The following is a 24,291-nucleotide window of genomic DNA, read 5'->3' as shown; positions in this document are numbered from 1 at the left end:
ATCTCTCAACGGCCTAGATTTGGTCAAAGTTTGAAACCACACCCGCCACATCAGCAGGGAACCTTTTTTTGTCAAAATATTTTGTAACTTTAGATTTTGACAAAAAAAGGTTCGCAGCTGATGTGGCGGGTGTGGTTTCAAACTTTGACCAAATCTAGGCCGTTGAGAGATGAAAATCACAACCGCCACATCAGCTGGGAACTTTTTTTGTCAAATTCTTTTGTGATTCTAGCATCTCTCTTTTTTTTTTTGTTAAAAATCTAATAATTTTTGCAACCAATTTCTAAGTAGTGGAATTCTTTTGCAACTAGTTGCATCCGTTTTGTAAACTCTTTGCAATCATTTGTAAATTATGAAAATATTTAGGGAACGTAAAACTATAAAAAATTGAGTTTAATTAGTTTCACCGAAACAAAAAATTTATAGAGTTTGACTAATTTTTTTGATATTTAACGTTACCCCTAAATCCTAATAGATGCATGGAATGGGTATGAGAAATGAAGATTCGTCAACAAAACATCGGCGATGATAAGATAACAACGAAGGGATACGAGAGATCGAAGAAAAAAATAGTAAAAACAATAAGGGTAGAACTATTTTCGTACTTTTAATTGTAGTAAAATGGTATCCCTGATTTTCAATTAACAGAGAGAGGCATCTCTAATTGGACATTAGTGATGAGGGGGTAATGCTAAATTCGCAGTATTTCTAAATAAATTTATTGAGAGTATTGTACTTGTATATGCAGGTATGCAACTTGGTGAGATTCTCTTCATTTTCTTTACATTTTGTGGTGTTTCATAAAAGAAAACTTTATTTTCTTCTTAAGATTACAAATTAGCCAGTTTTTCCTACCAATTCCCTATTTTAATGAAGTTTTGGAGTGAAGAAAAAATAAGGAGTCCTGTGAATTAGCCCAAGAATAGGAAAATTGGTCTAAATTGTTTTAGTTACCAAAAGAACACCCAAGAAATATTTGGTTACTACAAACTGAGTAATGCTAGGTAAGATGAAAACTCGATAACATCCGAATAAAAATCCTATATGATTTGCCATGATCTGCAGTTCAGTAGATTCGAATTATTGGAAGCACAAATCACAACAAATTACATAAAATTTGTGTCGCGTAATTTTCCGTGTTCCCTATCATTTTCTACAAAAGAAAAGTGGATGTATGAATCCTACACTGTTGATATAATTAAAAAAACTAATATGAAGTCTACTTTTGATGGACAGTAAACTTGTTTCTGTTTCAACAAAAAAACACTTAGTACTCTATTTTAAACTAAAGCCCAGGTTCATCTAATTTTTTTTCTTGGAGCAAGAATTTAACTTTCTCTGAGAATCGAACCTGAGACTTCCAAGATTTTAGAGTTTATGTCAACACTATCAACTATTTGGAAAACCAAGTTTTGACTCCCAAATTTGCCTATTGGTAGTAAAAATTAATGGTCCACCGTGCCATTAAAAAAAGAAAAAAAAAGTACATATCACTTAAAAGACTTTTGGGACAATAATCAATTAGGGGCAATTTGTGAAAACTTTGAACTTAAGACTAGATAATTTCCTTTATGAACACCATAAAACAGGGAGAATCTCATCCACTTGAAGACCTAACACCATTTTTAGGAACCCTAACACGTAAAGATGGAATCGTGATTTGTGAACTTCCTTATACTAGAGTCACAACCTAATTATTATCGTTATGTATCGTCACAGTCGATGTAAGGATTGAGAAATATACAGAAATACAAGAGAGTGAGAATTGAAAGGTGGATGTATCGATTACCCTGTCATTTGAAAAAAAAAATACATCACTTGAAAGACCTTTGGATTAATCATAGTTTGTGAAAACTTTGAAATTAAGACTATATATTTGTAGAACACCATTAAGATTTATGGTCTTTAATTAAACTACCTCCATTTCAGAAAAAAAAAATACATATTACTTGAAGTTGGGTTAATCACAATTTAAGAATCAATTAGGGGTGGTTTATTAAAACTTGGAAATAAAGACTAGATAATTTCCTTTATAAAACACCATAAAATGGGGAGAATCTCATCCACTTGAGGACCTAACACCATTTGAAGGAACCCTAACACATAAAGATGGAATCGCAATTTTTGAACTTCCTAGTCTTCCTTATGTAGGACAGTTTTATTAGAATCCTTCGACTGGTCAAACTGGGCCTAAGAGTGTGAGAATTCAAAAGGTGAATTATATTGGTTAATGTGTACGTATAGCTCTTACGTGTATAGCTCTTACATGGATCTCATTTAGAGCATCTCCCATGCAAAACTCAAAAAAACTCAAATTATCTTATGTGTCAAAGTTCAATTGTGTTTCTCTTTTCTAGATGTCAATATTGAGATCCTCAATTCAAAAGACATCTCTAATGCAACACTCCAAAAACTTAAAAATAACTTTTGGATGTCATTTCTTAAATGGGTAGATTTGTTTTTTATATTGAGTGTCAAATGAGGTCCTCAAAAGAAATCTCAAATATTAAGTTTCTTCTTGAGATATCTTAACATTAAATTATGCCACATCATTTTGAGATCCAAATTGAATGTTGCATTGGAGAGAGTTTATTACAAAAAAAACTCAAAAACTCCTAGGTGGCACTTTGAGTTTTTCAATTTGAGTGTTGCATTGGAGATGCTCTAAGTATAGATAGAGAATAAAAATATTAAGAAGAAAACAATTGGATCGAGAAGTGTGCACCATTAGATGATCTTCATTTGTTGGGATAGATTATTCTTCTCGATTTTTCTTTGATCCAATATATTGTTTCAGCATATATTATAAAAATACAAATGTGTATGTATATATATATACACACGTATATTTCTATATTATTTTAATATACTCTGTTGGGAACATCAGAGGATATTATCCAACAGGCCGCGGCTTTGGGAATAAAGAAAATTTTCCGGGGAATAAATTCTCGAGGGAATCCAGATTTTTTTTGAAGTTCTCTGGGGAATAAATTTTTATGGGGAATACAGAATACATTTTTTTGAAAGTTCTCCTCCATCTCATCTGTTCTCTCTGCCACTTCATCTTCTCGCCACCTCATCATCTTCTCCGGCGAAAGTCGCCGGCATGCGACCTTCAAACATAAAAAAAAAAACACTTTTTTTATTTTATTTTCTCTCTCCTCTCTCTCTCTCTCTAAATTTTTTTCTTTTCTCTCTCTAGAACAGATCTAGAGAGAGAGAGAATAAAAAAAAAATTAGAGAGAGAGGAGAGAGAAATAAAAAAAAATTATGTTTGAAGGTCGGCGACCTTCGCCGAAGAAGATGATGAGATGGCGTGAAGATGAGGTGGTAGAGATAGGTGATGAGATGGAGGAGCCTTTTTTTTACAGCATCTTCTAAAATTAGAAGCCCCTTAGCAATAAAAAGAAACTTAAAAGTCAATCTTATTTGACTAGTTTTAAGAAAAGTCTTTATTCCCCGGAGAATTTTCTTTATTCCCCAAAGCCGCGGCCTATCCAATATAACATATATACAAAAGATTCGGTTATTATTCCAATACTTCCCTGCAAATTGGAGCAGGGGAAGAAATCTGACCCAAGCCAAACTTGAAAACCAATCAATGAATCTAGCTAGTATGAACCAAACACATTGGTGAAATTATCTGCTACCCTAACAAAAAAGCGAATACAAGTCGTCTCAACAAGACCGGATTCAAGTTTTTCACAAACAAGGTGATAATCGAGCACAATATGTTTTGTTCGTTCGTGAAAAACAAGATTGTCACAATGTGCACTACCGCCATGTTGTCGCAATAAACCTAAAATGGTTTAGAAATTGGAATATGTAAGTCATGAAATAGACATTCAACCCGTGACGTCCAGTGGTGAGAAAAACAAAGAGACAATTTTATTGGTAAGTTTTGGGTTGGTTTGGGTTATTGGTGCTAAAAATTCCCGCGGTGAAAAGAATATTAGTTGGACTTGGTAAGAATTGGTTCGGGTTGGGTTAAAGAGGTACCACTAAAGGTAAATTGAATGCATCTTTTAATCCGTAAAAGTTGGGATAGATGAAGGGCCAGAGGGTCAAGGTCCTACTAGCCCTTGAGTATGTAGTCCCTGCTCAAGGGCTAAAATTTCATTAGCCATAGCATCACACATCGGATATGGTGTGCGTAGAGTAGGTGAAACCTTACACAAAAAAATATAATCAACGGGATAAAGAGGCGGATTCCTCGTACGAACTAGTCGAGAAGGAAGTATATAATCTTGTGGATAATCAATCGACAAATGAGCCAATATGAGAGTGGGGAAATAGGTGCGTAAGTAGGTGGAATTGTGGGAATTGGAAATGATGATATTGGAAGTGACTTCCTAGATATTCCTTAAACAATCGTCCTTGTTACCTTTAATTAACTTGATTACTTCCTTTCTGTTATCACTGACTTGATTGAGGGGTACCTACAAAGACTCTTTGACGCTCAAGTCAGTTTGTTGTTGCAGGTTAAGAGTCAATGAGAAATCAATGGTAAAAGTCTAGATCCCTTTCCAATGCAAACATGTGTTGTTTATATAGATTTGCATGGAAGTATTAGATCACCGACTTAATGAAGGCCGTGGTAGGGTCGTTAAATCTTTCTGATCATGATCATATGATCATTTATTTTCGATATGACAAGTGGATATTCAGTGCTATTAGGTCTTTCGTGTAACCGATATTTCTCTTATGCAGAATCGATCTCAAAATGTCGAGCTTACTTCTGCAAACATCCCATTTTAGGACTCATGTTGGAGAGTTGACTCGGATCTACCCTTATGATAGCCATTAATTCATAAGATAGCTAAAAATGCCTAAGAGACTCACATTGACCTCTCATTCTAGGTTTCAGGGGTTGAGCTCGTCGGGATCCACTCCTCTGTTGTTCTTTCAAAGTCTCGCTCGTGTGTATTCGAGGTTCCACACGTGCCGCCTAAGTTAATCGGTTAACTTCTCGACTGATCAAGACTGACCAATATTTTGTTCAGCACGAGTTTCCCCAGTCCCTAGTAGAGTGTGAAGATCCTAAGAAAAAAAAAATACTCAATGCTTGTTTCTCTGTTATGGTTAGTCATAGGAAAAGTACATATTTGTCAAAAATTCTAATTTAAAGAGGTAAGTCATACCTTAGATAGAGAAAGATGTGCTACTCTGCCGGTTTATCTCTGATTCCCCTTCGGGGCAAAGCATTTGAAGTAAACATGCTTCCTGGCCCTGCTTACGTCATTCGACACTTTTGGGATCACATTAATAAGCTAAATATTCTTCCAAAAATATACTCGGTAACCCAAGACTATTCCTCAATATTATTGTTCTAAGTTAGAGCCTCACCATGTAGCCTTAGCTCAGACATTTTGCCTGACAGATGTGATCATTCTAACAAATCCTTAATCTCCTATAAAAGGTTTTCGTCTTCTTTCTCGGATCTTTCTCACACTCTCGAATGAAATATTTGAGTCTCCCCTGCTCTCTCATCTCCAAGCAATTAAGTTAAGACATCCTTTTTGTCATCCAAAGATTCTTCCTCCCTCGGTTTATCTAGGGTGGTTGAATGATTCTTCTTCGTCAATCAAAATATACTTCCGAAACTAGCAGAAGATTCCACAAGCTAGCTACCTGCACGCTCTCTCATCCTCAATATGACGTGACCAATAGTGATAGTTGGATTGTTCTCTCCACATTATCTCGCCACCAAAGGTTTCCTTTGCTTGAATCGCCGTCGTCCTCTTGTTCCTCATCGTTCAGAACCAGTTCATATATCTCCGGGTATTCTTCTAGTCTTGCTATATCTATCATGGAAGTCACATCTTTGTCAACCAATCATTGGGAATTTCACAATTTTTTCACGCAAGCAGTCCACCTTGCCTTCCGACTAAGGCTTTGTATCTCAAACCAGAGGTTCAAGCTTGCGATTCTATGAGGTCTTTTACGATGTGGGCTTTACTTGCCTTTGCACCTTTTCTTCGCTTTTCTAATATCTTATTATCATATTTTACTTTGCGAGTTGAATCCAAATGTTGTCGACGATCATTTACACATTGTTAGCTCTGTCAAACGGAGTTGAAGGCAGAGCTCAACCTGTCTCTTTCTTATAAAGATAAATTACTTGTACATTATATTATAGGGGAGTTCCAAGGACCACCTATAGGAATAAACTAGGTGACCTTTAGAACCTCCCTATATCATATAACATATAGATAGACGACAATAATTAAACATGTAAATCTAATATATAAAAACAGGTCAGTCGGTAATGACAGTGAACCGGTGGGACTCGGTTAGAGTCTCACCCAAGTAACAATCTTGGGAATATCCTTTGAGATATTCTTACATTTCTTGTATATCAAGTCTTTCCTTTATGTATATCCCTTATTATGTAAAGTTTCCGTTTAATTGTAAACCCTAGTAGTATAAATATAATACAAGGGATTGGTATACAACCATCCTGTTTTACGGTATCTATTGAATTGTTTCATGGTATTAGAGCCGTAACTATTTTACATAAAGTATTGTGGTTTTTTTTTTCCGATCTCTAATATCGGTTGTCTTCTCCGATCGCTAATATCGGTTGATTGTCTGGTTTCAAGTACTCATCTTGTACTTGTTGTTTGGTATTTGGTATTATTTTTATCGGTATTCGTATCACTTGTTTATTATTTCTCAGTATGACTACTCCTGTTGAATCGACTATGTCGACTGGTTCTTCTTCATCTCCTACACCCACTATGGTATCCTTCCCGCAAATCAGTTCCATGATCAGTCTTAAGTTGTCATCCGACAACTATCTCCTATGGAAACCACAATTACTATCCCAATTGGAAAGTCAACAATTGCTGCCCTATATTGACAGCTCGGTTATTCCCCCTTCTCCAACTATTCAGACAACTGACGGGTCTCTTGCTATCAACCCTATATATGAATCATGGAGAAAAACGGATCGACTTGTGTACTCGATTCTTTACAGCTCGTTAACTCCGGAAGCCATGACTGAAATCATGGGAATTACAAATGCAGCTGAGGTCTGGTCTCACTTGGCTCAGACTTATGCCAATCCTAGTGTTACTCGTTCTCTACAGCTTCAAGAAGAAATTCAGAATCTACGAAAAGGTACTGCCTCTATTACTGACTTCTCTCGCACCTTTCGTACACATCTTGAATCACTTGCAGCTATCAGAGAACCTTTATCAGACCCGAAGAAGGTTTTCTATTTTCTCAAAGGGTTGGGACCCGACTATGCCTCTCTTGCTGAATCTATACTATCTAAGAGTCGTCTCCCGACATTCAAGGAACTTCTACCTATGCTCCAGTCACAGGAAGCACTTCGGACATCGTTTCGATCCTCTCAACCAATCATTGAAGGTGCGTATTACTCTCAAACATCTCGGACTTCTAACCGCTCTCAAAATCCGAGACAACAGTCTACATATCGGTCTCAATCTCCAAATCGTGATCGACGACAACAACCAAAGTTTCGACCCCCTTTAACTGTTGATAGGAGGGACTCGGGTTCGGCCAAACCCGTAGGTCCTCCGTATCTCTGCCAATGGTGTGGACGTAACGGTCATACTGCCGACCGATGTTATGATTTGATTGGTCGCCCACAACGAGACTCCTCTCGCCTTGCTACTGTTGCTCGTCGTCCGTCTTCTAGTGAAGCCCATGTGGCTGAGCACACGGTCTCGGAAGATGTTACAACAGCTCTAACTGCACTTCAAGTTACCGATCCCCGAGACCCAGCCTGGTATGCGGACAGTGGTGCTTCTAACCACATGTCTTCTTCTTCTGGTATGTTCACTCATATTACTCCTTATACTGGTCAGAGTCATGTCAAAATTGGTGATGGTTCTCCTCTCTCTATCTCTCACGAAGGGACTCTCACTCTTACTACTTCCCATGGAACCATTACTTTACCTAATGCTCTTCTTGTTCCGTCGCTCAATAAAAATTTGTTGTCCATTAGTCGTTTAACTGATGACTTGGACTGTTTCATTCTCTTCTCTAAGACTGGTTTTGTGTTATTTCAGGCGAACGGAAGGACACTGGGAACCGGTAGTAGATGCGGCAATCTTTACGTATTAGACTCTTCACACCACTCCTCCTTATTCAGTTCAACCTCCATCTCTCTCAAGGCACCTCCAGAAGTTTGGCATTCACGTTTAGGGCATATCTCTTCTCGCATTTTAGAACTTTTAGAAAAACAATGTTTAATTCAGTTTTCGTCTAAGTCTAGTCCGATGACTTGTACTCCTTGTCAAATGAGTAAAAGTCATCGTCTTCAGTTTAATTTAAATGAAAAACGTGCGGATTCACCTCTTGAACTTATTCATATTGATGTATGGGGCCCCGCACCAGTTCTGTCTTCTCATGGTTTTAAATATTATATTATTTTTGTTGATGACTTCAGTAGATTTTGTTGATTCTACCCTCTTCGTTTAAAATCTGATTTTTTATCTGTCTTCATTAGTTTCAAATCGTTAGTTGAAAATCAGTTTGCTACTATTATTAAAACTCTTCCACTCGATGGAGGAACTGAGTTTTTAAGCTCTAACTTTTTAACTCTTTTAAATAAATGTGGTATTGTTCGACGTTTGTCTTGTCCCTACACTCCGGCTCAAAATGCTAGAGTTGAGCGAAAGCATCGACATATCACAGAAACTGGTCTCAGTCTCCTCTTTCATAGTAAACTTCCGTCCTCCTTTTGGGTGGATGCCTTTCAGACTGTTGTTTATCTCATTAACCGCATGCCTACGCCGGTTCTCCAGGATGCCTCTCCGTTCTCCACTCTATTGGGTAAGTCTCCCTCTTATTCAATGTTACGTACTTTTGGTTGTCTTTGTTTTCCTTACCTACGTCCTTATGCTTCTAACAAATTGTCGCCTCGTAGTCTTCCATGTGTCTTTATAGGTTATAACCCTCACCATAAGGGGTTCAAATGTCTTGATCGCTCTACGGGGCGTGTCTATATCTCCCGTCATGTAGTTTTTGATGAGTATGTTTTCCCGTTTCACACTGGTAATGTTTCCTCCACCTCCACAGACCTCTTAAGCTTTACTGATTTACCATATTTGGCCTTACAACCAGATCTGACTCCACCATCTGCCTCAGTTGAGACGACATCACCGTCTCGGACAGTTCACTTTGACTCGTCTGTCCCGCTACCCGACTTGGCCAGGTTTGAGAGTCCCAATTTAGCTCCACTACCCTTAGCTGCTGATAATTTAGGGCTGGATTCAGATACTAACCCGATCACTCCACAACCAGAATACGTTCCTCAGGGGCGTGGACCAGACCCGCCCTCTCCTCGGACACCTGGTCCGTTGTTTCCATTGTCTGTATCTTCCCCGGTTCAGTCCGGATGTGGTTCGACTTTTACTGCCTCGTCTACCAGGTCTGGCTCGGTCTCGGTGCCTTCATCTGTGCAACCCACCGCTGAGTCATCTTCGCAGGCTCTGTCCTCACCATCTCATGGCCCACGGGGATATCGTGATGTGCAACAGTTGCTGGACGAAACGTCTCCTATGGTGGATCAGTCTTATCTTGCTTCACAGGTATTATGTCGTTACCCCATTCCTCCTCGAGATTCTACTATTTTTGGTGATGTTGGTTCTTGTTTCTTTGCTGCACTTTCGGCTATTAAGGATCCACGAGGTTATCGTTTGGCTTCTTCCTCTCCTCATTGGCAGTTGGCCATGGAAGAGAAGATGACAGCTCTTCGTAGACAGGACACTTGGACACTTGTTCCTCGCACCCCCTCTATGAATGTCGTTGGTTGTAAATGGATTTATTGGACGAAACTGAAATCTGACGGGACTATTGATCGATATAAGGCTCGCTTGGTGGCTCAGGGTTTTACCCAAAAACCGGGACTTGACTTTGATGAAACTTTTACCCCTGTTGTCAAACCCACTACCATTCGTATCATTCTTTCACTAGCAGTTTCCAATAGTTGGCCTATGTTTCAGTTGGATGTGAAGAATGCGTTTCTTCACGGGGAATTGCAGGAGGAGGTCTATATGGCTCAGCCGCCTGGTTTTACTGACCCATCCTACCCGGAATATGTCTGTCGCCTTAAGAAAGCTCTATATGGCCTCAAGCAAGGGCCCCGTGCTTGGTATGATCGTTTCAGCACTTATCTCACTCGTCTTGGTTTTAAGACAAGCAAGTCTGATACATCTTTGTTTATTCTATCTACCGCTGCTGGATTTGTTTACTTACTTTTGTACGTTGACGATATTATACTTACTGGTGGGAATTCTTCTGTCATCTCCGATATTATATCCTCTCTAAACTCAGAATTTGATATGAAGAATTTGGGCTCTTTGCATTACTTTTTGGGTATTGAGGCAACTCCGAATGAGAAGGGTCTTTTACTTACACAGTCTAAGTATGCGCTGGATATTCTTAAGTTTCTCAACATGGATGGGGTCAAACCGTCACCGACTCCTTTGTCTTCTGGCTGCCATCTTACTGCAAGTGGGGATCCCTTCAGTGATCCCACCTTATACCGTAAGATTGTTGGTTCTCTTCAGTATATCACGTTAACCAGACCAGATCTTGCATTCTCCGTTAACATGGCATGTCAGTTTATGCATGCCCCGACTCAGGATCACTTTCAGGCGGTGAAACGAATTCTTCGCTATCTCAAGGGCACTATTCATCTTGGTTTACAAATTTATAAGGATTCTTCTAGTACTTCTCTTTTGGCGTACTCTGATGCTGATTGGGCTGGGTGTCCTGACACTCGTCGCTCCACTACAGGTTTTTCTATTTTTCTAGGCTCAAATTTAATTGCTTGGAGTGCGAAGAAGCAGCCCACAGTCTCTTGCTCGAGCTCTGAAGCTGAATATCGAGCTGTTGCTGCTACGGCTGCTGACTTGACGTGGATAGGTTTTGTTCTAATGGAACTTGGTATCTCTCTAACTTCACCTGCTCGAATTTTTTGTGACAACAAAAGTACGATTCAGATGACTGCAAACCCGGTGTTTCATGGCAAATCTAAGCACATTGCTTTGGATTACCACTTCGTTAGAGAAAAGGTGGCGGATGGTTCTCTTCTTATCAAGTTTGTTCCGTCACAGGATCAGTTGGCCGACATTCTCACCAAAAGTCTTTCTCATTGGCGTTTCCTGGATCTTTGTCCCAAATTGAATCTCCGGTCCAGTCCGGCGTTCAATTTGCGGGAGGGTAATGACAGTGAACCGGTGGGACTCGGTTAGAGTCTCACCCAAGTAACAATCTTGGGAATATCCTTTGAGATATTCTTACATTTCTTGTATATCAAGTCTTTCCTTTATGTATATCCCTTATTATGTAAAGTTTCCGTTTAATTGTAAACCCTAGTAGTATAAATATAATACAAGGGATTGGTATACAACCATCCTGTTTTACGGTATCTATTGAATTGTTTCAGTCGGTTATTTTGGATAAGTCTAGCGTCCACTTTTGTTGGGAGCTTGATAGAGATCACATCCGACGGTTGGTTTAAATCCCTCTTTACGTAAATAAATAACTACTGCCCCACTTTCTTCTCATTTCTACTTTTCTCTCTCACAATTTTTTCAACAAATCTTCTCATTCTAATTTTCTCTCTCACCATTTCTTCAACATTCTACCTTTCTCTCTCTCCATAGGATTATTTTTCTCTCTCTATTCTCTACGATTATACTTTGCTCTCTGCTCTCTGCAATTCTCTCTACTCTAAAATTATCGAAATTTTTAATTTGTAGGAAGAATTTATGAATCTTAAGGGGTTAGCCAAGAGGGATCTGTCACGTCCGGCGGAAACCTAGTTAGTATATAATTGGCATCAAATATTCATATTTTAGCAAATAAAATTGTTTCCCGCATATTGTGCATCTCTTCTACAATTCAAGATATCCATAATCTTCGAAAATCGAACATGAAACTTCCAAGATTTTTTAGTTTATGTCAACATTATTGACCACTTGGGCTACCAAATGTTGACAAAATTCAAGAGATGGTAGGTCCAATGTTTGAGAATAAGAACTCTAGCCAACAGATAAACTTACTTTCTAACACATTTTTGTTGCAATTTTTTAGTTGGATACCTCAAAGGACCATGGGGTTATCGAGTGAGAAAATCAATTATTTCATCACTTTTGAAATCTATATATATTAGACCAATAAAATTATCTCTGAATCGTATGATTATTTTGGTTTGGTTCAAATTGTTCAATATTGGTCCGTCTGCCAAAACTTTTTTGTTCATAAGTTTATTGGATTATTGCATTATATGTGGTGCATCTTTTTGCCAATGCCATCTCATTGCATGTAGTGGAACGAAGGAAGAATAAGAAATTTGGTCAAAACTCCTTATAAATTTTTTATTTTGGTGAAATGGGATCAGACGATCAGTCAATTTTTTAGTCTTTAACTTCCCAGGTCCTTTTTTAATTTGCGACCTTGCAACAGCTTTGCAACACCTTCAACAACTTTGCAACAGTTTGGCTACACCTTGCAACAACTTTGCAATATATATTGAAATACTTGATTTTTAACAAAACAAGATACAAAATTTGGACTTTAACCAATAAACATAATTTGTCTTTTTAACTAAAAAGAAGTTCAAAATTGGTTCTTCCGCCCAATTTTCTTGGGAAGAATTTCCTACTCTTTGATACTCTTTTTTCTACCGTATGGAGTCTTTGAAAAGAGAGGAGCACGAGGATTTTACAAGACAAAGATTGTTTATCAGAAAACATTTGTCATAACTAACAAATTAGAAGAAGAAAAAAATAATAAAAGTTGACAATCACACGGAACTCAAGATATTTTACGTATTTTGGTTGGTAAAACCTATTACGCAGAAAATAATGACGCTTTGATTTTCATTATGTGTGAAACTATCAATGGAGAATAAAATTATAACAATTTTTCAAAAAATTTAGTATTTGTAGCTCCGTAAAAGCCTACCTCTCTGCCACCTCTCTTCTAAAAATGAGGAAACAAAGGTGTCCTATACATTGACAATTGCCCTTAATAAAACTAGAGCAAGCATAAATAAATAGTTTGGGCTAAAATTTCTGCCTACCAACCCCATTATAACATTCCTTAACAAAAAAAAAACCCCATTATAACACCTTCATCAAAAAACAAAAAACCCCATTAAAACAGTTTCGTATGTTGCTTTTCATATTGGATATCAGCCCATATTCATAACATTTTCAACAGCATTATCTTCTCGAGCAAATCCTTTTACCACTATAGACTATAGGAGTATCCACATAGAATACTGCTAGTCTTTTTCTTAAGAAAGAACTAATTGGCCAGAGTTTCTTGCTCCTACAAGGCTTGAAGGATGACACGGCATGTTCTGATTTGAAAATGAGCATGACATGGCATTGTTTTTTATCTGTGTTCTAATTGAGATGCCTCCTCAATATGTAGTCTCCTTCTGCTAGAAAACATGCCTCCCGAACCACCACTTCTACGTACAAGTAGATTGAGTTATTAGAGAAACTCCAACACCAGTCTGTTGGGGCCCAAAATTCAAATTTTGGGCCTCAGGCCGACTAGTCCAGTAGAAGTCACTTGGGGCTGAGCTTAGGCTCAGGCCCTAGAGGATCTTCAGTCGATACAAAGCTTTGGGCGGACTGAATGCACGTGAAGGAAAAAAAACTTTAAATAGAAAATGTACTTAGGTTCTTGTTTTTGTTTTTTTAAGTCCAATTACTTTTGTTTTTTACAATCTGATTAGTTTTTTTAAATCTACTTGGTTTTTGTACTAAAAAACAAAAATTTATTTCGAAAATAGTTTACACGTGTTTCGCACCTACAAAAGATCGCGCACATTTTTCGCACACCCACCACACGCACGTTTCTCACGTGCACAAATTTTAAGCCTAAATGCCGAATGCTAAACTTCAGGTTAAAAAACTTGTTTTTTAGACTGAATTCAGACTGGCGTTGCAGTTGCTCTTAAGCTTACGAATATCTCATTTCTCTCCTCAGCTTCTGTGGGTAGAAGTCCATAAAAAGAACAAAATATCAAAGTATAACACAACAAAATATTAATCTTGAGTACATCAATTTAACTCACAACACATTCTAAGGCTCAATTACTTATCGCATTTTCTCAATCTAAATTTGCAGCTGATAGAAAATTAATGATGGAAAGGGCAAAATTTACTAGATTGAAACAATAGTTTATGATGTATTTATTTCTACCAATAATCTGGTGGTAAAGTTCTTGGCGATCTCGTATTGTTATCTTAAAGTAGTTCATATCAGCAATAAGCTTAAATAACTATATCGATACAGAATTAAGAATACCACTATTATATAACCATGAAAATTGACAATTTAAACATCATAAACTGTGAGTACAAATCAAATCTTCTGATCTCAAATAAACCAACAGAAATAGCAAAACATTAGTCTCTCTCTTCACAATTTCTTTCACTAAGGAAATTGAGCTCCAAAGAAGCACAAAGTTATTTCCTTCCTAGAATCCCACTGTCCTAAATGTAGAATTAAACAACAAAAAGAAAAATAACATATAAATGCTCGAAGAAATCTGTTTCTCTTTTCTACTTTCGGACACAGTGCCCATAAAATCATAACGATCAAGATGGTGACATAAGGGGGAAAATGAAGATTTTGAGCTAGAATAATTCAAAACCGGTGTTGGAGTCAGAAACTTATTAACTCCCTCCCTTCTGCTTGAGAGTGATTTTATCACCTAAACTGAGAGCAATACCTTGGGTCTTGCTCCTTATCCTTATGTACCCACTCAGCTTCCCATCCGATTGTTTCTCGATGCTCACGTTCACCAAAGCGTCCTCGCCAAATACACTCTTCGCGTACAAATTTGCAGCAAGGAATCCACAGTCACCATCCAATGCCGACCTAAAACAAAAATCAACCCAGTAACAACAATCACAACAAAAATAATGTTAGTCAATATTCGATTCAATGGGAAGCATAAAATATTCAGCTACTCTAAGTACTGGCTCGAGTCTCATGCTCGACCGAGGCCGAGCAGAATGCAAACTTATTTACTCAGGAGTCAGTCGGCCAAAACCTCTGCTGAGCACTTGTTTATGTGTAAAATAGATAGTTATACAATATATAATTTCTTATATAGGATAAATAAGAGTAATGCTAGAGAACAAGAAAAACTATGCAGACTCTGGGCAGAAATCATATGTGGCTTGCCGTAATTCGCTGTTTAGTGAATCAAAATCATCGAAAGCACGAATCAAGACAATTCACATAGGATTTCTGCGTAGAGTCTGCCTGGGTTTTCTTGTTCCCTAGCATTTTTCGATAAATAAAGTAGTCACATTTTATTATTACTATTTATGGAGTTCCATAAATAAAAGAAAAGAATAAACAAAAGAAACAATGAAGAAAAGACAAGGTGTGGAAAGGGAGACTCAGGCTTACAAACCAACTTAGAATTTACGGCGTAAGTAGACGAACAATGGTGGTGCCAACAACTTTTGCAGATTTATCAGCCAATGAAACAAATGATGTAAATAAGGTTTTAGCAGAATACTGATGCATATTATATTTAAATTCACTATATGATGTGAAATCAACCTTGGGCTCAACATAGGATCCTTCAGAGTAAGGGTTATTATATTCTATAGTTATCCCTTTTACCTTAGGAATTAGATTCTATTATTTTACTTTTTGAAATTGCTGTTCAGAGAGTTAGTACTTTTACGGAGTCATAACTTGTTATTTTTTGTATATTTACATCTAAAAGTGTCTCTACAGATATTAGATATCTCAGGTAGCAAGTTTCAAGTCTTTTACTAGGTTTTGAAGTCTTTACCTGGGGTTGTCTATATAAAGGAGCTCCATCTACGAAATCTAAGTTAATCTTTTAATGTTTAAATTTATGTGAAGTTTTAGTTTGTCATTGAGTGAATCAATTAGTATTTGCTTCTGCCACAAAATTTACAGGAGTTCATCTGGTAGATGTCAGTTATAATGATCAAGTTTTCCAGGGACTGTCAATAAGAAAACATTTGTTTATTGAACGTTTTTCCACGATCGTTTCATTTGGTTATCAACTACATGACCAGGACTAAGAACAAGCTCAGAAATGGTCCTTCTAGTTGTCAATTCTCAATCGAAAAATAAACAAATGGAACTGAAACAGGGAAAATTGTTCAGATTCGACCCCTAGCAATGGGTACTCATTGATCCCAATAGTCAGACATCGGACTGTTTCCACTTTCCATCGTTGGGCATGCTCACACAGCATAAGTGTTTAGGTGGAGGATAAAATGCAACTTAAGAGGTATAATTCTAACAAGATACTAGATCGGATTGTTGGACATATACTTCATTTTCTCAAACTGATGCATAGCCCATCGCTGTACCAGACACATCGTTCTTCACCTAGGCACCACCCAAACCCACCAAGACTAAGCACGGCACGCGCCTGCCCTAGACAAACCCCACCCCACCCCCTACCCTCTTCCGGCTTCTCCACCTAGACACCGTAGGTCCAGCCCATCTAAGAAGGCATATCTGATACAAAAATTGCTATCTTAGAAAGATGAAGGGAGGTCGACCTAAGCAATGTGCAACTAAATGGATTCCACATTAGAACTTTTACTCGCATCAAATAGGTACGCATAGAAAGATTACTTGAGGACTAGATATAAATTTAGTGAGAAGAATGGCTTACGGAGCAGTGAGGCACTTCATGTTTGTTGACTTTATGATGTGATTCAAAAACTCTTTCTCATTCTGAATAACAGTGTTTACCGCCACCTGAATTCAAATAAATTGAGTTACATATCAACATAAAAACATCAAATAATTAAACTCATGCATCTTATTTTGGTTTGGGAACAAGTGAAAGGCGTACCTTGTTTTCCCATTCAAACTCGGCCCACATAGTTCTGAATGCCACATCAGAACAGGTAGCAGGAGAAATGTAATCCATGATGTCAATGTGGATATCATTGAGAACAACAACTGTTCGCTCGTGCACATTTGAAGTCTCGTACACAATATTCCCAAATATAACTCCTGTTTCAGTGGAAGAGACTTTAATGTTTGCCCGAATCTGCTTGCTTGATTCTGGAGCAAGTGTGTAGTTTTGAGGTCGTTCAACGAGTTTCAGGTCACCCATGGTTGCTAACTCCAAGCATAAATTCTGGAGGGTCTCCTTTGTTCGATTGATAACTGTGACATCAAGAACGATATCATAATGATGAACTGTGACATATGCTTCAGCGTAAACAGGGTCACTAAATCCTGTCAACTGAAGAATGCGATTTAGTTTGTTCGCGTCATCTCCATCATTGGTAAATTCCCCAGTAGCTCGTTTAAGATCATCTTGCACCTCATCTTCCAACTCTAGCTGGCTCATTCCCTAGAAATTTTTGCGAAGTCAAGAAAATCAAATTAAAACCGAAATTTCGGGATTCCTACAAGGAACATGTGAAATGGTATTGTTTACTACAAGTGACTAGAGTTAGCTCGTGTATAAGTTTGTAATCGTGAAAAATATCCCGGTTGCTAGTTCGGATTTCTGAAAAACGATAAACAGTAATGAAAAGTACAACAAAATATACTTGAACCTTTTGAGAAGAAACATGTCTAAGAGTTGCACATCCCAGAAGATTAGCTTTTTTAATTCAAGCCCAGATGATAAGCAATGCACTAGTATGCCTAGTTAACTAGATGAAAAAAATACAAGGGAAAGCTGTAGATAATTTCCAACTTAAAGTCATCACCATGTTGAAGCTAATAAATACTATTTGTAGGGGTGTTTGTTGGTTCGGTATCCGGTATTTTGGTGTCATCCGTTACCAAACCAGTTGGTTTTTGGAAATCTACAACCGTATCAAACCACTCGTTGTTTGGTTCGGTTTAAAAACCGACTGGACCGGTTTGGTTTTTGCACACCCCTAACTATTTGTAACATATCTAACAAGAGCATCTAAAGAAAGCAACTTAGTTTATTCTACCACTATAATCAACTGTCTACCACTCTGGCACAAGCTACAATTGCTGTAACCATTGTCATCCATCCTTTATCAGAAAACGTATAAAAGTTCTAACAAGAACAGCAGACATCTATAAGGGTTGCACCTAGAAAATTAAGAGATAGTTGCATCAACTCAATATCCACTGACCAAGCACTACTCTGAAGCAGACATGAGTTTGTGGAAAAGCTTACATCAAGCAAGCACATTAACAAGAAAAGCACTGCCGTGGAAAAGAGATCCCAATATATAAAAGGGGAAAAGATGAACGTTTATCTAATCTAAATCGTACAAGAGCATGAGATCTAATCAAAATTCGTATCGTTTAAACTTAGAAAAAAAACACCCATAAGGCAAACAAAATCAGCACATATGACCAAACTCATCTTGTTTACATCTTAAACATAACAAAGCATCAATATATCTAGAAAAGTAAAGAACAATCATGCTTCTAAACTCATCTTGTTTACATCTTAAACATAACAAAGCATCAATATATCTAGAAAAGTAAAGAACAATCATGCTTCTAAACCATGACATGAATGATAAAGGATCATATGTTAGTGTCAAATGAAACATGCAAAACAGTCTAGATTGTCAGAACAAAAGCCACGTAAATCATGCTTATTCTATATTTGTAAAGTCTACTCAGATAATTCATGTAGTAAATATAGGAGGGAGGTTTGTTATACCTTCCTACTCTTCAAATGGTAAAAGTCAATGAGATCATCTGGTTGAGCATAAGAAATCTGAGCCTTTGCTTTTATCTCCTCAGTTTCTCGTAGCTGCTTATCTGCAAGCATCTTAACAAAACTCTCGCGGCATGACTGCAACCATATCTTTCTAATTTCATCCCCAGTATTGCAAAGCAACCTTATGCAGAGGGAAATCCTATCATATGAATCATTGTCAATAGGGTGAGCAAGAAATGAGGATTGCCCGAGTTGTAGCATAGAGACCATGACCAATAAAGCCTGAGTTGATGCTTTGTTCACTTCAGCTTTGGATGGCTGAACCTCTTCAAGTCTTAGTATGAGTTTTGTTAATGTGCAAGCCACGACTGCTCCAAGGAAAAAGTCGCCAGTAAGAATCAGGGATCTCAGATTCCCAGGTGAAGCCAATGATCCTTGAACAAGAGTTGGTGGAGAGATAGCAGTTTCCGAGGCAGCACTTTGGGTAGCATAGGTCCCATCTGCAAGGATGGCAGGCCTTCTAGAGGAGACTGTGACAGAATTTACTTGCTGAGCTGGTTTGGAAGCATCTTTGCCATCCCCTTCTTCGCTCACTGTATAAAACGGAAGCTCTCCAAGACACTGCTTAATGGTTGCAATGCCACTTTCAACTTCAGAAAGAGAGAGACAGTACTCTCCAATGATCCAAAGAGCACAAGAGCATACACGGGCAGCACGAATCTGGTAAAATGTATCCAAAAGCCTTGTTATTATAGCAACTCTAAGTTTTGGGTTGGTTTCAATAATCTCGCGTACAAAAGCGACAACATCAAGAGCTGAAGCAACATTGCTGTCACCAAGGAAATCCATCAACAAATGAACCACTGTACTTGCCACCTCTGGGAATTTAATTGCACAAGAATGTATAGCTTGGACGAGCATTTGTCTATACTCCCCATTCTTCTCAACTTCGGCACTTTGGGTCTTCACAACTTCCTTCTTTAATGCCTGAACAACCTCGTCAATGTTTCGTGGAGTTATCAATTCAAGAGCAATGTCAATTGTCTTCCTTCGGATGTCAAGATTAGGGCTTGAAAGTGCTCTGAGCACATCCATGATCATTTCAACCATGATCTCTCTGTGAGATGATTTTAGTTCATTCAATCGATCAAGAACAATAAGCTTAACATTGTTATCACTCTGCGAGAGTAAAAGCTGGCAGTAGGTATTAGCAGCAGCTCTGATAGCAGTCGGTGCAGATGAGAGAGAAACAAGTGTTCCAGCACATTCATAAATAACAGCACTAGAAGGTGCATTCAACAAGGATATAATGATCTTTATGTACTTCCCCTTTTCCCCACGATTTGTCCTACAGACTTTGCGGATCAGTTCCAAAACAACCATCTGAAGCAATTCACCCCAGTCAGGAACACTATCAACATGGGTAAGAAGATAATTGACAGCCCGATCCTGAGCACAAGTAAAGAGCATTAAAAATGCATTTCTTTTCGCCGACGGATCTTGTTCTGATGTAAGAGCTTTCTCAATCATTTCAGGTGCATCAACAAGGAGCTGTTCACCTTGTGGAAGTTTATAGATCGACATCACAGCAAGAATTGCATTTCGCCTAATAAATGGATGACGATGTTCCAGATTTGCCAATACAGATGGGATCAAAGGTTCAATTATCTCAGTTTCATTCAACCTACCCAGAAATCTAAGAGTAACACCGCGAATATACTCATTCGGATGCTGAAGATTATTTCTTAAATTTTGACAGATCAAAATCATTTCAGGAAGAACTCTTCCTTTCGAATCAGTTTTATCAATGATCTCTAAATACAGTAACAATAGTTTTTGAACTGTGTGATCTTCAGAGGGCAAAACATAACGTACAATTGTAATGAAAAGTTGAGGAAGTGTTTCACCATTCAATAAAAGCATAACAGCTTTCTTCATCGCATCAACTTTAGCAACAACATCGTTTCCTTCAAGTGCCTCTTTGATCTCGTTAGCAAGAGCAGGAGTTCCTTTGTCGAAATGAACAAGTAAACTACAAGATTTCTCCATTTTTTCCCCTCTTTCTTTCTATCTATAACACAAAATAACAAATTGTTCTTAACCTGATTTAGATCTGTAACAATAAAATAAATCCCTAAAATCTCAAAGCTAATTCTTCTGAAACCTAATTAAATGAGAAACTTGTTTCCACTATCAAAACTCGAAAATAACAAATCAAATCAGTTAGAGAGAGAGAGAGAGAGAGAGAGAGAGAGAGAGAGAGAGAGAGTTAAAATATACCTTATTAAGTGATCAGGACGAGAAATTGAATCCCTAGATCGCTGAAAAAGGAGCAAGTTTGATGAATTACAGGATTTATATGAACAGATCTGAAAGTTCGAGTAGAGGAAAAGAATAGATCGAGAGAGGGTTAGAGAGAGAAAGAGAGAGAAGAATGGTGAGTGGTCTCTCAGATCTGCAATTCCGATAATAGCTAGTTTATAAGTAAGGAGGGAGAATTTAGAATACTAGAATAGAGGGGCGCATAAGAGTAAAATCGATAACTTTTCTTAACCTTTTTCTAATTACTAATAGATAATGGACCTATTCAACAAAAAAAAATAGATAATGGACCTAATGGTAGAGGTTCATAACGGGTCATGTCGAGTCGTTGGCCCATTAGCTAGTGGTTGTTTTATGTTGTCTCAATGTGACTAAGGGCATCTCCAATGCAAGATTCAAATCGAAAAACTCCAAGAACCACTATCTAAGAGTATCTCCAATGCAAAACTCAAAAAAATCTTTATTCGTCCTATTTGTTAAGGGGTCGGTGGGTATATAGATCAAAATAATGTTCAAAAAATGTTTATGATCAAATCTTCCCAAAATATGGATATTTAGTCCTTTTACATATGGACACAAAAACCCTCACTTTCTAAACACATTACCGTCAATGTACCACGCTCAAATTTCGCATGGAGATTTATTAGGAAAAAATATGGAGATTTATTAGCAAAAAATGGATAGAAACAAATCGTAATTTCTCTCTCCTTTAAACATATTTGGAAATCAAATTTTCTCTTTCCTATTATCCGAATCAATCAGAAACCAAAATCCTAACCAAAACGAAACGCCATCAATACGAATATTTCCAAATCAATTTTCTCTCTCTTCTTTACAGATTTGGAAACCAAATCAATTTTCTCTATCTTACGATGTAAATTTTTTTCCGATTCAAATCAATTATCTCTCACTTAACTTTCAGATTTGGAAAGAGTATATTTTTTTAGATCAATTTAACGTGATTTGGGGGTTAATATACAAAACATATATAGCACTTTCTCTCACTTAACTTTCAGATTTGAAAATACTATATTTTTCAGAGAACATTAAAGCAACATTTGTTTTCGTTTTTACTCGTGCATAAATACACATCGAGTACAAATTATGAAACAACTACGTAAATTATGTGTTATTTATGACGAGGAAACCATCATTTGTCGAGTATACAACGTAATTTATCAAATGTATGTGGTTTTGTTCAATAAATTACACATAATTTCTTTTACATTACACATCGTTTACATTCTGTTACAAAAAAAACGTACAAAATCTTCTCTGGTTCAAAAATGGTGCCCATCCATGTACTCTCCATTTGTAGTCTTGAGCAGGACAAACAACAGTTACACTATATTGTCGAAGAGCATATCTAAATACTTTTGCATCACCAGGAAACAACTGACCAACTTCAGTAAATATTTTATCCCAGCCATCAGGTTTTAGTTTCGTTGACTTACTTTGATTTGATGATTCTCTTTGAAATTCCATCTGTTATATCAAATCTACACACATAAATACGCATTCATTAAACAAAAAAAAATAATATATTGTATTATAAACTACATGTACAGTTCCGTAAATTATGTATAATGTTTGTCAAATTTTGACAATATTTGAAGGTTTCGAGTAGTTTGGTAAGTTTAACAAAGCTAATGTTTTGGGTGAAAAGTACACGTAATGGTAAACAAAGAATACATAATTTATTTGCACTTATACGATGTTTTAGAATTTATTATAAATTATATATAACGTATAACAAATTACGCGTATTTTACGTTCTCTTATAAAAACATGGTTCGGAAGATGTTTGCGTAATTTACTATAAATTATGGGAATTTACTGTAAAGTACAGGTAATGTAAATTTTGTTATGAAGAACCGTACGGAAAACCGTTTGGTTCATATATCTGTACGAATAGAACAATGAGATCTGAAGAAAAAAATGTGAAAATCACTAAGCTTAAACTACTATCGAAAGAATGATGATATGATGATTGATTGAAAAAATAACATACTCGATTTGAACTAATCAGATCTTTTAAACATCAAGATCAAATACGATAATGAAAATTTAAGAGAGAGAAAATAAACATCAAACATTATAAATTAATAAAAAGTAAAGAAATCTTTGATACTTTTACTCAAAATCAGATATGATTAACTTTAGAGAGAGAGAATCTGTTACAATAACCTGAAACACAATATAAAATCTTATCAATGGAACGAAAAATTACTTCTGTAATGTGTTTTACCTGATAACGGATGAAGAAGATGATTTCAGCTGCTCTAATGATGAAGAAACTAGATTTCTGAGATTAATGGATGATTACCAAATGATTCGGATTTAGAGAAAGAGAAAATTAGAAAGTTCTGGTTAATGAAGATCACAGTTACTTAGTTTGGGAACGTGATTGGAGATAGAAAGGTGGAGATAAAAATGGAAAAGATATTTGGTGAATTTGAAGATAAATGAGTTTTTATATTTAAGGAAGGTTAGTTTAGGTATTAAGATTTATTATGTATTTTAGGGATTTGTGTTTTCTCTCTAGATGTATACAAATGGACTACATATCCATTAATATTAATATTTTGGTTTTTAAAATCTTAATGAGATTAGGGAGGACTAAAACTACTATTAGGAGTCGTTTTTTGGTCTATACACTCAAAAATTCTTTTTTAAGTTCCAATTGAGATTCTCACTTATAGGTAGCGAAAATAAAGATCCTCCATTCTTGTATGTCTCCCATGTAAAATTCTAAATTTTTTATTTTACTTATGTGGCATGGTTATTTTTATAAAAAAAATATAATTAGTTATTTTGAAAATATCAAAAACTATATTTCAATTTGTTTAAATTTAAATATGGATGAGTTGGACAACTAGAGATATCTCAAGGACACTCTATTTCTAGAGGAAATAGGGTGTCCTCTTGAGATATCTTTATTCCACCCTCGACACATCATCTTTAAGATCTTAGTTGGGTTTTGCATTAGAGACGGTTCTTTTAGAAAAACTTAGAAAATCCTATGAATCACTCCGAATTTCTAAGATTGAGTTTTGCATGGGAGATGCTCTAATGCAAAATTCAATTTGGGTCTTAAGATGATGTGTCACCATTTAACTCTAAAATGTATTAAGAAGAAAACTCAATGTTGAGATTTCTTTTGAGAATCTTAATGGTCTAGTTGGTATTAAAAGAAAGGGTTTTATTTCAAATAGCCCCCAACTTTGTGACCAGCTTCATGCCTAACTACCCTACTTTATCAAAAATACCCATATGGCCTCCTTTTT

The 24,291-nt window shown here is 36.8% G+C and overlaps 1 protein-coding gene across 1 annotated transcript; it reads right to left on the bottom strand.

Moving 5' to 3' along the window:
• Positions 1-14,297: 14,297 nt before the first annotated feature.
• LOC147556374 (coatomer subunit beta-1) lies at positions 14,298-21,137 on the bottom strand. The gene is made up of 5 exons (XM_086664259.1): positions 20,963-21,137; positions 18,683-20,753; positions 16,865-17,374; positions 16,682-16,767; positions 14,298-14,883 (listed from the first exon to the last, which is right to left on the bottom strand). Exons 2-5 carry the CDS (start codon positions 20,729-20,731, stop codon positions 14,679-14,681), a joined length of 2,850 nt encoding a protein of 949 aa, XP_086520385.1. The 5' UTR covers positions 20,732-20,753; positions 20,963-21,137; the 3' UTR covers positions 14,298-14,678.
• Between the last annotated feature and the right edge of the window lie 3,154 nt (positions 21,138-24,291).

Source organism: Eschscholzia californica, unplaced genomic scaffold, assembly GCF_041429995.1.
Source record: "Eschscholzia californica isolate CP2 unplaced genomic scaffold, dmEscCali1.0.p SCAF_2, whole genome shotgun sequence".
In the NCBI taxonomy this organism is placed as follows: domain Eukaryota; kingdom Viridiplantae; phylum Streptophyta; class Magnoliopsida; order Ranunculales; family Papaveraceae; genus Eschscholzia; species Eschscholzia californica.
The sequence above is the reverse complement of the archived record's forward strand: the minus strand, read 5'-3'. Positions and strand labels throughout refer to the sequence as shown.